The 14,097-nt window shown below is 41.9% G+C and overlaps 1 protein-coding gene across 1 annotated transcript in view; it reads right to left on the bottom strand.

Moving 5' to 3' along the window:
- Nucleotides 1-543: 543 nt before the first annotated feature.
- Nucleotides 544-14,097, bottom strand: part of BEND4 (BEN domain containing 4) — a 39,614-nt gene continuing 26,060 nt past the window's right edge. Inside the window, exons 4-5 of the mRNA XM_064286290.1 lie at nt 4,897-5,137; nt 544-891 (exon numbers count right to left, since the gene is read on the bottom strand). Coding sequence (XP_064142360.1) covers nt 674-891; nt 4,897-5,137 — 459 coding nt within the window. The 3' untranslated portion in view covers nt 544-673. The remainder of the gene's footprint in view (nt 892-4,896; nt 5,138-14,097) is intronic.

Below are 14,097 nucleotides of genomic sequence, written 5' to 3'. Positions count from 1 at the left end.
TCAGGCTTTAATCTTGAAGGGAGGAGATTGCTCCTGCAGAGCCTCTGGGTGGGCTGGAACTGCCGAATTTTCAGTTATCAGCTGAGCACTTAACCACTGTGCCACCAGGGCTCCTAATAATAGGCTTTACCAATATAGAGACAGCATGCCATGTTACTTATCCCATGTCTTAGATGAGAACTATCAATTCGAATTTTTGGAAAACAGAAAAACAACTTATTTGAATTTAAACAAGAGAAAGATTGTTCCCCGTCCCTTAAAATAACTGCACTTTTCTACATTCTCCCATGGATAGGAACACTAACTAACCATTTCTTCCTTGGGGACCAGCTTTGTTCAGAAAGTTGAACTCACTTGAAGATTTCGGACTGGTAACTAGGAGCTCACCTATCTTTCCACCCTCATTGTTTAACTAAGTAATCATTTAAAATAAATTGTAGTTTTCGTTTTTTTATTATATTCTAAAAGTCTGTTGTAGGCTCCACAGACTCCCCAAACAACCCTAAAATGGATTTCTATTTGGGAATTGTGACAGTAGGTTAAGAGGGTTAAGGTTTAGGATGTCTAAAGTTTGACAGAATGACATGCTTTGGACGCTAAGGTGATGTTAACAGGACATTCACAATTAGAACTCTTGAAAGGACCAGCTGCTACAGTGGAAGGATTTTGTCCACTAATCCCCAGATCCATCCTGGGCACTTTTATTGAAGACTTCATCCTGCGAAGCCTGATGATCGATCCCTTCATAAAAGGAGCCGCCGTTGTGCAGGAAAGTCCCCACTGCCCGCCCCTGCCGGGCGTGACCCACAGCGTCGCTGAACACTTTGTTTATTTGCTCCTCCGAGGGCATCCACCAATCGGGGTTGGAGGTACAGTGCATCCTAATGAATTCTGTGGGAACACACGCAACAATAAAAGAGAGAAACAGCTGGTTTTTGCAGAAGATAACAGGAGAGGCTGCTTATACTTAACCAAAAGCTCTAAAGAAAAGCTTTATGGGAAATCCAACGTAATGCCTTGATGACGTTACTCATTAGACCATGTAAATGTTCTTCTTAGGTGCAAAGTAAAATGCACGGAAGTGAGGGTGTACTCCCTCTAAGAAACATTTTTTGTTAAAAATGAAAGGTAAATTTGACTTCTGAACTATGGTGTGCACCATGCTTGCTGTAAGTTATGGAGTACATTTCAAAACCCGTGTTTTGAACCCATATTACCTGCTCACAGTTTTAGAATGTTAACTATATCCAGAAGCAAACAAAATATCATTAGTATGGTATTCTTTAACCAGCTACTAACTTGAAGACCGAGTACAATAAAACCAAAGTCTCGGCGAGTAAGAAGGTGCCTATGCTTTGGTTCAGAAAAGGCTCCCATGTTCTTAAAACGGTGCATAATAGGCTGTGTTCATGTTTCTAGTTGTGGTATCTACATACATACTGACATATATTTTAAAATGAGATTTCCTCTAAATATTTGATTTTATCAGAAAAGCAATCAGCATGCCCGGAAGAGTGAATATATGAAAAGCATAAAGGGTATTTCTAAGTGTGTGTCTGCGTGTGTACGCATGTGTGCCCATGTGAGTGTGTGCATATGTATTATACGTATATATATATCTGACTCCAATGAAACAAACGTGGCCTCCCTCAGAGTGAGCTCAAATTAACCCTTACTCTGTCTTCTCAAGGGGGAAGGGCATATAGATAACTCTGAAGTAGCTATTTTATTATGAACACTTGCAAACTGAAGCTAGCATTTTGGAAAAAGTTGTAAGTCAAACTGTTTTTGCACAGCTGATTACAACTTCAGGGTGACTCTAACTTACACATCTGTATTTCTCCAGCACTACTCCCTCCACATTTCAATGTTTAACAGTTCTGGTCGTAGGATTTGAATTGTTTGAAAATTTGAAATGCCTGGCCCTATTTACCCTACTAAGAAGCTGACACTTCAAAGCACTTCAGCCAGAAGAAACCCTCATGAAGTGAGCTGTGCACATCTCAGCAGAGTCTGGTTTAACAGAGAAGCAGCATGGGCTTTACTGAGTTTCTTGGCATTCCCTTAAATTTTGTGCCTGAGGCAAGAGCCTCGACTTAGTCCCAGCTCTGGTCACCTTCCTTGGGAAAAGAGCCATGTTTATTCAGCTCTTTGCACTATAAAATTGCCAGGAGTCAGGCAGCTAACCCTGGGGTGCATATCTGGGAAACACTGAAGGATAATTCTCAAATTTAGGTGATGGTCACTATAATCCTGTGCAGAAAGGCGATATTCTGGAATCTCTGAGGCTAATCTTTTTAGCCCACTCCCACTTAGTTTCCTTGTGTCTGCATGCTAGTCTCAATTGTCCTCAAATCATCTCCAGCCAGACTATAAACTCCAAAGGATAGGGATTCTGTTTTCTATTTCTCTTATGTCCTCCTCAAGTCCCAGTATGCAGTAAGTATTCAGTAACTGTTTCTTAAGTAACTTAGTTATTAAGTAACTTTCCTATCTCTGTCCAGATTCTCCCACACTCATGAACACAAGAGAACAATGCACTAAAATGCTCAACGAGGGGAAACAAAGGTTAATGAATGAGTGCGAGAGTGTCTGTCCTGCAAAAGTCAGCTGCAACACTGCAATCTGGCCAGAGTGGGCTGCTCTATGACCTGCTCCTCCCATCTCCTCCCTCATATCCACTGTCATGACAAGACTTTCCCTAATATTGTGGCAAGGACTATCAAGAGCTAAATGTAGAGCTCATTCTGTTATACAAATATCAAGCATCTTCACAGGCCCTCCAACAAGATGAAAGATACTTTCTCTTTCCTCTAGGGTCAAAGCACTCTGGGGAGAAGTCACAGCCTGGAATTTGATTCCATTCCCCACAGCGCCCTAGTTTCCATCACTGGAGTGTCCAAAGTCTGAGGGTTTCCTTGGCCATTCCAATCCTGCTCACTATAGCAAGGACGTCTACCCTGGGAGTCACCAGGTCTACCAAGCAGGCTGCCGTATCACCTAAATCTTTATGAAAGGAATCACACCTAGTTCACAGGAAGGTCTGAGGAGTTCAGCCTTTGGGATAAACACTTCAATGCTCTAACCAGGTGCCTGCCCCACAACTCAGATAATCACCACTTCTTGTCTACGCATTCTTCACCCCAACAGTGGAAGCTTGTGTGTTGTGGCCACCAAGTTAGAAACCATCCGGAGAATGCAGTCTGTGGTTAGGCAGCCTGAACTGCACCTGCTGATGCTGGGTCCAGCTATGATCTCAGGACAGTGGCACTGGTGCTTTGGGATGTATTTTAATCATTATTTCACTAACTTGCTAGTTAAAATGTAAAATACTTAAGAATTTCCAGAAAGGCATATAGTTGTGAGACTCCTTATCTTAACTTCCTTTTGAGCCTAAAGATAACTTCCTCTTAGTATACGCAGTGAGTATCCTTAGTAAGGTCCCCAAGCTCCCCACTGTCTCTTGGTGAGCCACTCCATCATCTTTGATGATGCTGGTGTTTAAAGGAAACTTATGACTGGTTTGCTAAGACAGACTCTGGAAATTTCCGTCACCCAGTCTCTTTGAGTAAGCGGAATTTTCAGACTGGCCAAAACTGAGTACTCCGGAACACCTATGCTTAGTTAACATTTATTTCTGCTGGTTTTCTCAATGTGGGCCACCTGCACCGGAATAACCTGGGTGCTTGTGAACAGCAATGTGTGGGTCCCGGGGAATGGGCCCCGGGAACCCAGGCTGCTAACACTACATGCGTGTCTTAGACACACAGATGTTTGAGAATCATTGCGGACACCCCAGGAGGGGGTGTAAGAGTAGACAGGGTTTCCTCTCCTTTCTCATAAACAAGGGTGTGTCAGTAATCACGTTTTTCACTTGTGACTTCCTCTCCAGGAAACATTTTGATTCCCGTCCAGAGTAAATCGATATTAAGTCTTGGCAGCCAATAATACAATTGCTATTGAACCAGACAGGTTAATATTTGAGCTTCCTTATATGGGTTTTTCAGGTGTGAATGGTGTTTTTGTTGACATGCTGTTTCTATTTATATTGTTTATTTGCACCTGCTGAATCAATTGGCTATCTCTTCATTCTTCCTCCCCACCCAGTCCGGCCTATCAGAGTGAGATTAGCTGCAGAGTAGTCACCTGTCATTACTGATGAAACAGTATTAGCTCAACAGTACCTTTATATAGAAATTTCTTTTTTAACTAATAGAAGAAAGATTGACTGGGCAAGGCATAACATAGGCACTAAGGAAAATGAATTCTAAGCAAATTTAAGAAGTTGGGGGACAAGTATTCTTGAAAAGGTAGCTAGAAGGGAGTGCAGGCTAGAAGAGGAAATGGGATAGCCTTTGACCAAACAACATATACCTGTTGCTGTTGAGTCGATTCCAACTCATTGCAACCCTATGGGACAAACCCATAGGGTTTCCAAGGCTGTAAATCTTTACGGAAGTAGACTGCCACATATTCCTCCTGCGGAGCGGCTGGTGGGTTCGAACCACCGACCTTTCGGTTAGCAGCCCAGCGCTTAACCATATATATGTATGTATTTAAATTCCATGTCTACCCTTGCTCTATGCATTCCCCAGTATCCACTTTTGCTGGAGGCTGCCTTCTCTGGTAGCAACGAAAATCTGAATTTAAAGTGTGAAACATGAGGTGCTATGCAACATTTATGTAGCATTAAGTGAGAACACCAAGGCTCAAGCAAACGGAGAGTTTTTAAAGAACTTCTGAATACCAAGAAGATGGGCCACATGAAGCCTATAAGGTCGCAGCAGCAGAAAAAAAACAAAATACAGTAAGGTTGAACACTTGTACGCGGGGAGCCACAGCCCATGCGGTGAAATGAGATCACAGATGGCGACACTGAGCGGAAGGATGCAGTACCTCGGAGGCATGTTACTTTAACTGGATCCAGAGGGCGTCTTTCAGGACCTGTCTCTCCTGACTGCACTGACCTTTTCCTTTTCCCAAGGCCGCATGAGTACTTAAGCTCATCGGTCGTGAAAACAAATCTGATGAGGTATCGAAGGAGCCGTCTCCCATCTTTCTTTGAAGAGTTTACGGCCTCGTCCCACTGTTTGCTTGTTATGTAGACAGGATAGTTGTTCAACAGCTGCTTGCTTCCCTGGAAAAAGCAAAACGTTTTCTCAATACCTACTTAACCAGCCAGCCAGAAGCCAATGCCATCTCCATTTCAAAGGTAAACACGCTTTTTAACCAAGTGGCGATGCTGACAATGAACCAGGTAGTGAAGAGCACAAGTAATTGCTCGCACTCAGAATGGGCACTTTTCAAATTACATTTGCATTTTCTATAACAAGAACCAATGAGGTATAATGAACACCTTTGAAAGAGGAGCTATTTATAACTCGCGTTTTAACAGGTAGGTTAAAATGTGTCAAGATCCAATGACAGGGAACACTATTTAAATATAACCTGTAACTTTCCTTTTCAATCTATTAAAATATGCAAAAATGACTTTGAAGAGTGTGATCAAACAGGACTCTTCATCCTTTGGCTGGCAGTTAAGTACTTTGAGAAATGATGCAGGTGGTCTATTTTTCATAAGGTATTAATCGGGTTTAACACACCTAACACCTGAGAGCCATTGCATTACAGTGAAAAAAAAATTTAAAAACGGGGAACTGTGGAAGCTTGAAAAAAAATTAATAATAATGCAAAACATGTCTCCTCAAATTACAGCTTCCGCAAATGCCACTATGTCAACTCAAACTTTTTCTTACTTTTCACCATCATAATTTATGTCTGCTATAAAATCCCCAGGCTAAATAGCTGCAGTGGGGCTAATTATGGGGATTTCTGTAACATTTAAAAGCCATGTTTAGTCAATTGTACCTACACAACCATTACTTTAGTTCTGGTTGTCCATAAAATTCTACAGTCCAGGACAAATAATTAACCTATGATCTCAGTTTTTATGTACTCCTTCCCCAGTAATTAAGGTGTACAAAATAAAGAAGAGAAACCTCATTCAGTTTTACAACTCTGCAAATTTATTACAGGTTATAAATTTGTCAGTGTTTGGGTCTGATAGGGTTTTATTTCAAAAAATGCTCTTATTAGTTAAGCACTGAGATGGGTAAATGACATAGGAACCAACAGAAAAGAGACAGCCACATTTGGCTACAAAATTATCTTGGAAACTCACTATAGCAGTTATCCTTTCTTAACTAGCAAGTGTGTGACTTAGTTTCCTTTTTAAAGGAGGCAGTTGAAGTGAGTGGTTTGTGCACTAAATTTAGAGCCAGCCTGGGTTTGAACCAAATCTTGGTTCTGTGCATTAGTTGTGTTTCTTGAACAAATTACCTCCCCTCCTTCGACCAAAGTTCCCCCACATATAAAACGGGAAGAACCAGGTTATCATGGGTTTAAGACGTGAATATTTGGAAGCATAAGCCAACCTTGGCTCTGTGTACAACAGATGACCCTGCGTACAAGAGGTGATCAAAAGATGACCAGGAACAAGTCCCTGGGTGGTGCAAAAGGTTAAGTGCTTGGCTACTACTAGCCAAAAGACTGGTGATTTGAACCCACCCAGAGATGCCTTGGAAGACAGGCTTGGTGATCTGCTTCTGAAAGGTCACATCCTTGAAAACCCTATAGAACTCAATTCTACTCTGCACACATTAGGGTTGCCATGAGTTGGAATGGACTGAATGGCAACTAACAACATCAGCAACATTCACTGCTATATTCCCAGAGCTTAGAACAGTGCCTGGCACATGCTATATGCTTTTAATTAAAAAAAAAAAAAAAAAGCAGAAGCCCACAGGTTCCAAAGGTTCCCTTGGCCCAGGTTGCTGTTTCATGGCAGGAGGTAGAGATGATGAAGGCATGAACTGAGTCTGTGGCAGTGCAGACCGAGAGGCAGGGATGAAAGATGTAGAATCAATGGGTGCCGGGCAACCAATTCAAGGAGCAAAGGTCAGTGAGATGTCAGTCAAGATAGGGAATACAGGGCTGGGGCTGGGAGGAGGAGGGAGGCAGCAGGAAGGTAATTCTATTACTTCCCATGCACAGCCTGGAAGGGTTACAAGGGTTCTGATTGGTTGACGCCTCGACCCTCAGGGCAGCCAGGCAGGGCCTGGGGCAGATGGAATCCCCAGGCAAGTTGTCTTAGCAGCCTTGTCAATATCTAAATGTGTCAGGATGAAAAAAATGTCTGGGAAGCTCTACTGGTTAGATAACAGTAGTCTCTGTTTTTAAGAAGTAAAAACTAAATGGAGCAGTGACACTCCCCTTAAAACCACTAATTGCGTCAAAAATAAATTTTTGTACAAGAACCTTAATAACTGCCACCATTTACTGAGCTACTTATTACCAGCCTGAAGCGCCAGCCCCGAGCATTTTGTATCCATGGCCTCATTTCTCCTCATAGGCAATGTAATTACAGCGCTGGACCCTGGGTTAGGGCTCGGGCAGGTGACTTAACTCTTCTAAACTTCGGGTCCTTTCTGTAAAAATAGGGATAATCATCTCAGCTTGCAGGTTTGGGGTGCGGGGCCCATCAGTCTCCCCATCAGAAGATAAGCACATGAGGGCTGGGATTTTTATCTGCTTTATTCCATGACGTACTCGCAGTGCCAAGACCAGCGTCTGACACAAATTGAAAGAAATACTGCCGGGCTCTGTGCCATCCCCACGATTGCTTGCAGACTGGACCATTGTGATCCACAGGCTTTTTCACTGACTGATTTTCAAAAGTAGATGGTCACGCTTTTCTTCCTAGTCCTTCTTAGTCTGGTAACTTCCCTGAAACCTGTTCAGCATCATAGCAACATGCAAGACTCCACTGACAGACAGGTGATGGCTGCACAGGAGGTGGACTGGCTGGGGATCAAACCTTGATCTACTGCATGGAAGGTGAGAATTCTACCACCAAACCACCAGTGCCTCCTCAACTGACACACAGCCAGTGTGATAAACATTTGCTGAAAGACTAATATGGTACAGTACTTACCACTGTGGCTGCCACAGAATAGCCAGCTTTCAACAAAGCTGGCTATAATTAAGAGTTCTTATTTATTTTTTAACACTGGGGCTGGGACATCTGAAGAGCTTCTTGAGAACATTAATTGGTGAAGTTAAACTTCCTTGCCTTGAAGAACTTTAAGGAGAGCAACACTGACAAGTGGCCATTAAAAGGGCTTTTCTGCCAAGGCTAGGGGAGGGGGAATGAAGAGTTATTACTTAATGGGTAGAGTTTCTGTATGGGACAATGGAAAAATTTTGGAAATAGCGGTGCATGTAATTAATGTAATTAATGCCACTGAATTGTACACTTAGAAATGGTTTTAAATGGTAAATTTTTATGTTATATATATTTTACCACAATAATTTTTTTTTTTCTTTTAATATGGGCTTCTGGCGACAGAGGACTTCCACTATCCTTAATTTAAAACCATCCTCTTAGGTGTGATCCCTGTAAGTACAGAAGGAGGTCTACTCTGCACACATGGGCTCGCCATGAGTCAGAATTGGCTTGATAGCAACTACCAACAACAACAAAGTACCTACCCAGGCACACTTGTCCCCCTTAGAAAAGAAGACTGTGAGCTGTTTTTAAAACATTTATTTAATGTTGAATAGTTTCTAAAACTGCTTTCCTTCAGGTGTATGAGCTTACCTGGCAAGTGAGGATCGTCCATTTTGTGAAGGAAGTTAAATCCTTTCCTAAGGTCTCATAATCAAAGGGGCAGAGCTGGGGAACCCTGTCCCCAAGTTCAGGGTTCAGCCCAGGACACTGTGCTGTTTCCCTAAAATCAGAATTGAGTTTATTTCTAGACGGGAGGTATTGTAATTAGGGAGCTGACAATCCAAGGCAGGAGATTTCTCAAATGCTTAAAAATACCCACTCATACACTGAAGAGCTCAACAGCTCTCATAATATGGGGCTATACCATTTGGATGTAATTTTCTCCAAGAAAAAGGAAAACAAAGAGAAAAAGCAATTTACAGCCCAAAATACAACTCAAAATGCTCTGAGTTATAGATGAGAGTTAGAATCCTGTTTTAGCATAGTTAACAGAAATAAAACGTGATAAATAATAAAAATGAGAAAATGCCTGAAGTGACAATAAAAATAGTATAGCAATAATGGTGATGATGGGTAATAAGAGTGCTTCCCAGAGGAAATACAGGTATTTCCTTTGTTTTTATAGAATTCTGATTGTATATTCTCTTCAATTAGCCACCAACACTTATCAAACTCTGACCTACCAGTGAGTCAATTTGAAAAAAAACATGATGAAAAAAGCTCAACGTCTTCAGACTCACAAAGAAATGGAAGAGACACGTGTGCATTAACTATAAAGTAGCCCAGATTGTCCTGAATTAGACTCATGAGTAATGTGCCAAATGAGCACAAAGCACAGGGAGCAGCAATCAGGGGTAGCTTCTTGGAGGAAGTGGGCTTTTCAGTAGTGGTTTTTGTATGACAGATATGTCAAATTAAGTAACTTTTCTTCTAGAGAGCAATCAATGAATTTTGAGCATGTGACATTTAGTTTGGATACATATTTTAGAAAAGTAACTTTCCAATGTGGATGATGGATAAGAAAGGGTCTGCAGTGGTCCAGGTGAAAAGTGATGAGTGTGAACTAAAACAATGCAACATGGCTGTAGAATAGTTGGATGCTGGGGATGAAGAAGAGGAAATAGTGAATCTCAGAAGTCTTTACCAGAGGTGACTGGGGGCTTTATTATAGAGATGCTGCCTTTATTAAAAAGAAAACAGAAGTAATAAGAGTGGGTATTCAGAGTAGGTACAGTGAGGTTGAGAGGTGTGTGGCATTCCACTCTTGGACAGGCAGCTGGACAAATAGGTCTGGAGTTAAGTAATGAGGATTGGTGCTCCAGATACATGCATGCTGTTAGTTGTCAAGTCACCTCTGACTCTTGGTGACCTCGTGTGTAACAAAACAAAACGTTGCCTGGTCCTGCACCATCTTCACGATTGTTGGTATACAAGAGACGGTTGTTGTGGTCACTATGTATTTTGAGCACCTTCCAGTCTTCCAGCACTATATCGGACAATATTCTGTTGTGGTCCATAGGGTATTCATTGGCTAATTTTTGGCAGTCAACCATCAGCCCTTTCTTCCTACTCTGGAAGATTTGTGGAGCCTATCCAGCACGTATTTGAAATGGGTGACCCTGCTGGTATGTGAAATACCAGTGGTCTAGCTTCCAGTATCAGAAACACGCATGCCACCATAGTATGACAAACTGACAGACAGGATTGGTGTTTTAGATACATATTTAAAAACCAAAACCAAACCCACTGCCATCAAGTCAATTCTGACTCATAATGACCCCACAGAACAGAGTAGAACTGCCCCATAGGCTCGTTTCCAAGGAGTGGTTGGTGAATTCGAACTGCTGACCTTTTGGTGAGCAGCCTGAGCTCTTAATCATGGCGCCACTGGGGCTCCAGATATATATGTGCTGCTGTTGTTGTTAGGTGCTGTCGAGTCAGTTCCACTCATAGCGACACACACAGAACAAAACACGACCTGGTCCTGCGCCATCCTCACGATTGTTATTATGCCTGAGCCCATCACTGAAGCCACTGTGTTAACTCATCTCGTCAAAGGTCTTCTTCTTTGCTGACCCTCTGCTTTACCAAGCATGATGTCCTTCTCCAGGGACTGATACCTCCTGATAATGTATTCAAAGTATGTGAGATGCAGTCTCGCCATCCTTGCTTCCAAGAAGCATTCTGGTTGTACTTCTTCCAAGATGGATTTGTTTGTTCTTTTGGCAGTCCATGGTATATCCAGTATGCTTTGCCAACACCACAATTCAAAGGCCTCAATTCTTCGCTCTTCCTTATTCATCGTCCACCTTTTGCATGCATATGAGGCAAATGAAAACACCATGGCTTGGGTCAAGCACACCTTAGTCTTCAAGGTGACAGCTTTGCTTTTCAGCCCTTTAAAGAGATCTTTTGCAGCAGATTTGCCTAATGCAATGTATCTTTTGATTTCTTGGCTGCTGCTTCCATGGGTGTTGATTGTGGGTCCAAGTAAAATGAAATCCTTGACAACTTCAATCTTTTTTCTGTTTATCATGATGTTGCATATTGGTCCAGTTGTGAGGATTTTTGTTTTCTTTATGTTGAGGTGTAATGCATGCTGAAGGGTGTGGTCTTTGATCTTCATCAATAAGTACTTCAAGTCCTCTTCACTTTAAGCAAGCAAGGTTGTGTCATCTGCATAATGCAGGTTGTTAATAAGTCTTCCTCCAATCCTGATACCCTGTTCTTCTTCGTATAGTCCAGCTTCTCGGAATATTTGCTCAGCATACAGATTGAGTAAGTATGGTGAAAGGATACAACCCTGATGCACACCTTTCCTGACTTTAAACCAATCAGTATCCCCTTGTTCTGTTCGAATGACTACCTCTTGATCTTTGTACAGGTTCCTCATGAACACAAGTGTTCTGGAATTCCCATTCTTTACAATGTTATCCACAGTTTGTTATGATCCACACAGTTGAATGCCTTGCATAGTCAATAAAACACAGCTAAACATCCTTCTGGAATTCTCTGCTTTCAGCCAGGATCCACCTGACATGAGCAATAATATCCTTGGTTCCACGTCCTCTTCTGAATCCGGCTTGAATTTCTGGCAGTTCCCTGTTGATATACTGCTGCAGCTGCTTTTGAATGATCTTCAACAAAATTTTACTTGCTTGTAATATTAATGATATTTTTTGATAATTTCTGCACTTGGTTGGATTGCCTTTCTTGGGAACAGGCATAAATATAGATCTCTTCCAGTCGATTGGCTAGGTCTTCCAAATTTCTTCGCATAGATGAATGAGCACTTCCAGAGCTGCATCTGATTTGCTGAAACATCTTAATTGGTATTCCATCAATTCCTGGAGCCTTGTTTTTCACCAGTGCCTTTAGTGCTACCTCCTGAAACAGTTGAATGTCGCTATGTCATAGCAATACTTTACTTTGTCTTCTCAAACTGCCCTTCGAAACCTTCTGTTCAGCTCTTTTACTTCATCATTTCTTCCATTTGCTTTAGCTACGTGACATTTAAGAGCAGGTTTCAGAGTCTTTTTTGACATCGATTTTGGTCTTTCTTTCTTTCCTGTCTTTTTAATGACTTCTTGCTTTCTTCATGTATGATGTCCTTGATGTCATTCCACAACTTGTCTGGTCTTTGATCATTAGTGTTCATCCTATTCTTAGGATTGTCTCTAAATTCAGGTGGGATATACTCAAGGTCGTACTTTGACTCTCGTGGACTTGTTCTAATTTTCTTCAGTTTCAACTTGAAATTGCATAGGAGCAATTGATGGTCTGTACCACAGTCAGCCCCTGGCCTTGTTCTGACTGATGATATTGAGCTTTTCCATCAGGTCTTTCTACAGACGTAGTCAATTTGATTCCTGTGTATTCTATCTGGAGAGGTCCACATGTATAGTTGCCATTTATGTTGTTGAAAAAAGGTATTTGCAATGAAGAAGTTGTTGGTCTTGCAAAGTTCTATCATACAATCTCTGGCACCATTTCTATCACCAAGGCCGTATTTTCCAACTATAGATCCTTCTTTCTTTTGAACTTTTGCATTCCAATCACCAATAATTATCAATGCATCCTGATTGCATGTTCGATCAATTTCAAACTGCAGAATTTGGTAAAAATCTTCAATTTTTTCATCTTTGGCCTTAGTGGTTGGTGCATAAATTTGAATAATAGTCGTATTTACTAATCTTCCTTGTTGGCGTATGGTTATCATCCTATCACTTACAGCACTGTACTTCAGGATAGATCTTGAAATGTTCTTTTTGACAGTGAATGCAACATTGTTCCTCTCCAAGCTGTCATTCCTAACGTAGTAGACCATATGATTGTTTGATTCAAAGTGGCCAGTATCAGTCAATTTCAGCTCACTAATGCCCAGGAATAAAGCCCTGGTGGCACAGTGGTCAAGAGCTTCGCTGCTAAACAAAAGGTGGGCAGTTTGAATCCACCAGCCACTCCTTGGAAACCCTATAGGGCAGTTCTTCTCTGTCCTATAGGGTCATTATGAGTCAGAATTGGCTAGACGGCAACAGGTTTGGCTGAAGCCCTCATGGCACAGTGGTTAAGAGCTATGGCTATCAACCAAAAGGTCAGCAATCTGAATCCACCAGCCACTCTTTGGAAATTCTATGGGGCAGTACTACTCTGACCTGTAGAGTTGCTATGGGTCAGAATCGACTCCACAGCAATGGGTTTAATGCCTAGGATACTGATGTTTATTCGTTTCACTTCATTTTTGACGTTTTCCAATTTTCCTAGATTCATACTTCGTACATTCCATGTTTCAATTACAAATGGATGTTTGCAACTGTTTCTTCTCATTTTGAGTCATGCCACATCAGCAAACAAAGGTCCCAAAAGCTTGACTCCATCCATATCATTAAAGTCAACTCTACTTTAAGGAGGCAGCTCTTCCCCAGTCATATTTTGAGTGCCTTCCAACCTGAGGGGCTTACCTTCTGGCATTGTATCAGACAATGTTCTGCTGCTATTCATAAGATTTTCACTGGCTGATTCTTTTCAGAAGTAGACCCCTGGGCCCTTCTTCATAGTCTTAATCTGGAAGTTCAGGTGAAACCTATCCACCATAGGTGACCCCCCCGGTATCTGAATACCAGTGGCATAACTTCCAACATCACAGCAACATACAAGTCCCCACAATACGACAAACTGACAGATGCGTGGGGGAGAGATACATATATAGGATGTGTTAATGTACATGCAGAGTTGACATTATGAGAGGGAACATAACTGTCCAGAGAAAGAGAGTAGAGAGCAAGAGAAGATGAAAAATCAAATGCTAGAGAGCAGTGGATGAAAAACTCATGAAAGCATAATAAGAAAAGGGCAGGGAAACTAGAGAGAGTACTGATACTAAGGCCAAGGGAAGTCAGAGAATGTGGGAGGAGGGGTGGGAGTGTAAGCGTGATGAGGGCCGGAAAAGGGGCCCCTGGACGGAATGATCTGGGAAGCTACCAGTGGTTCTTGCAGAGCATTCTAGAGAGTAGTGGAAGTGGAGCCAG

The sequence above is a fragment of the Loxodonta africana genome, chromosome 5 (genome assembly GCF_030014295.1).
Source record: "Loxodonta africana isolate mLoxAfr1 chromosome 5, mLoxAfr1.hap2, whole genome shotgun sequence".
In the NCBI taxonomy this organism is placed as follows: Eukaryota; Metazoa; Chordata; class Mammalia; order Proboscidea; family Elephantidae; genus Loxodonta; species Loxodonta africana.
This window is presented reverse-complemented; position numbering and strand designations above follow the sequence as displayed.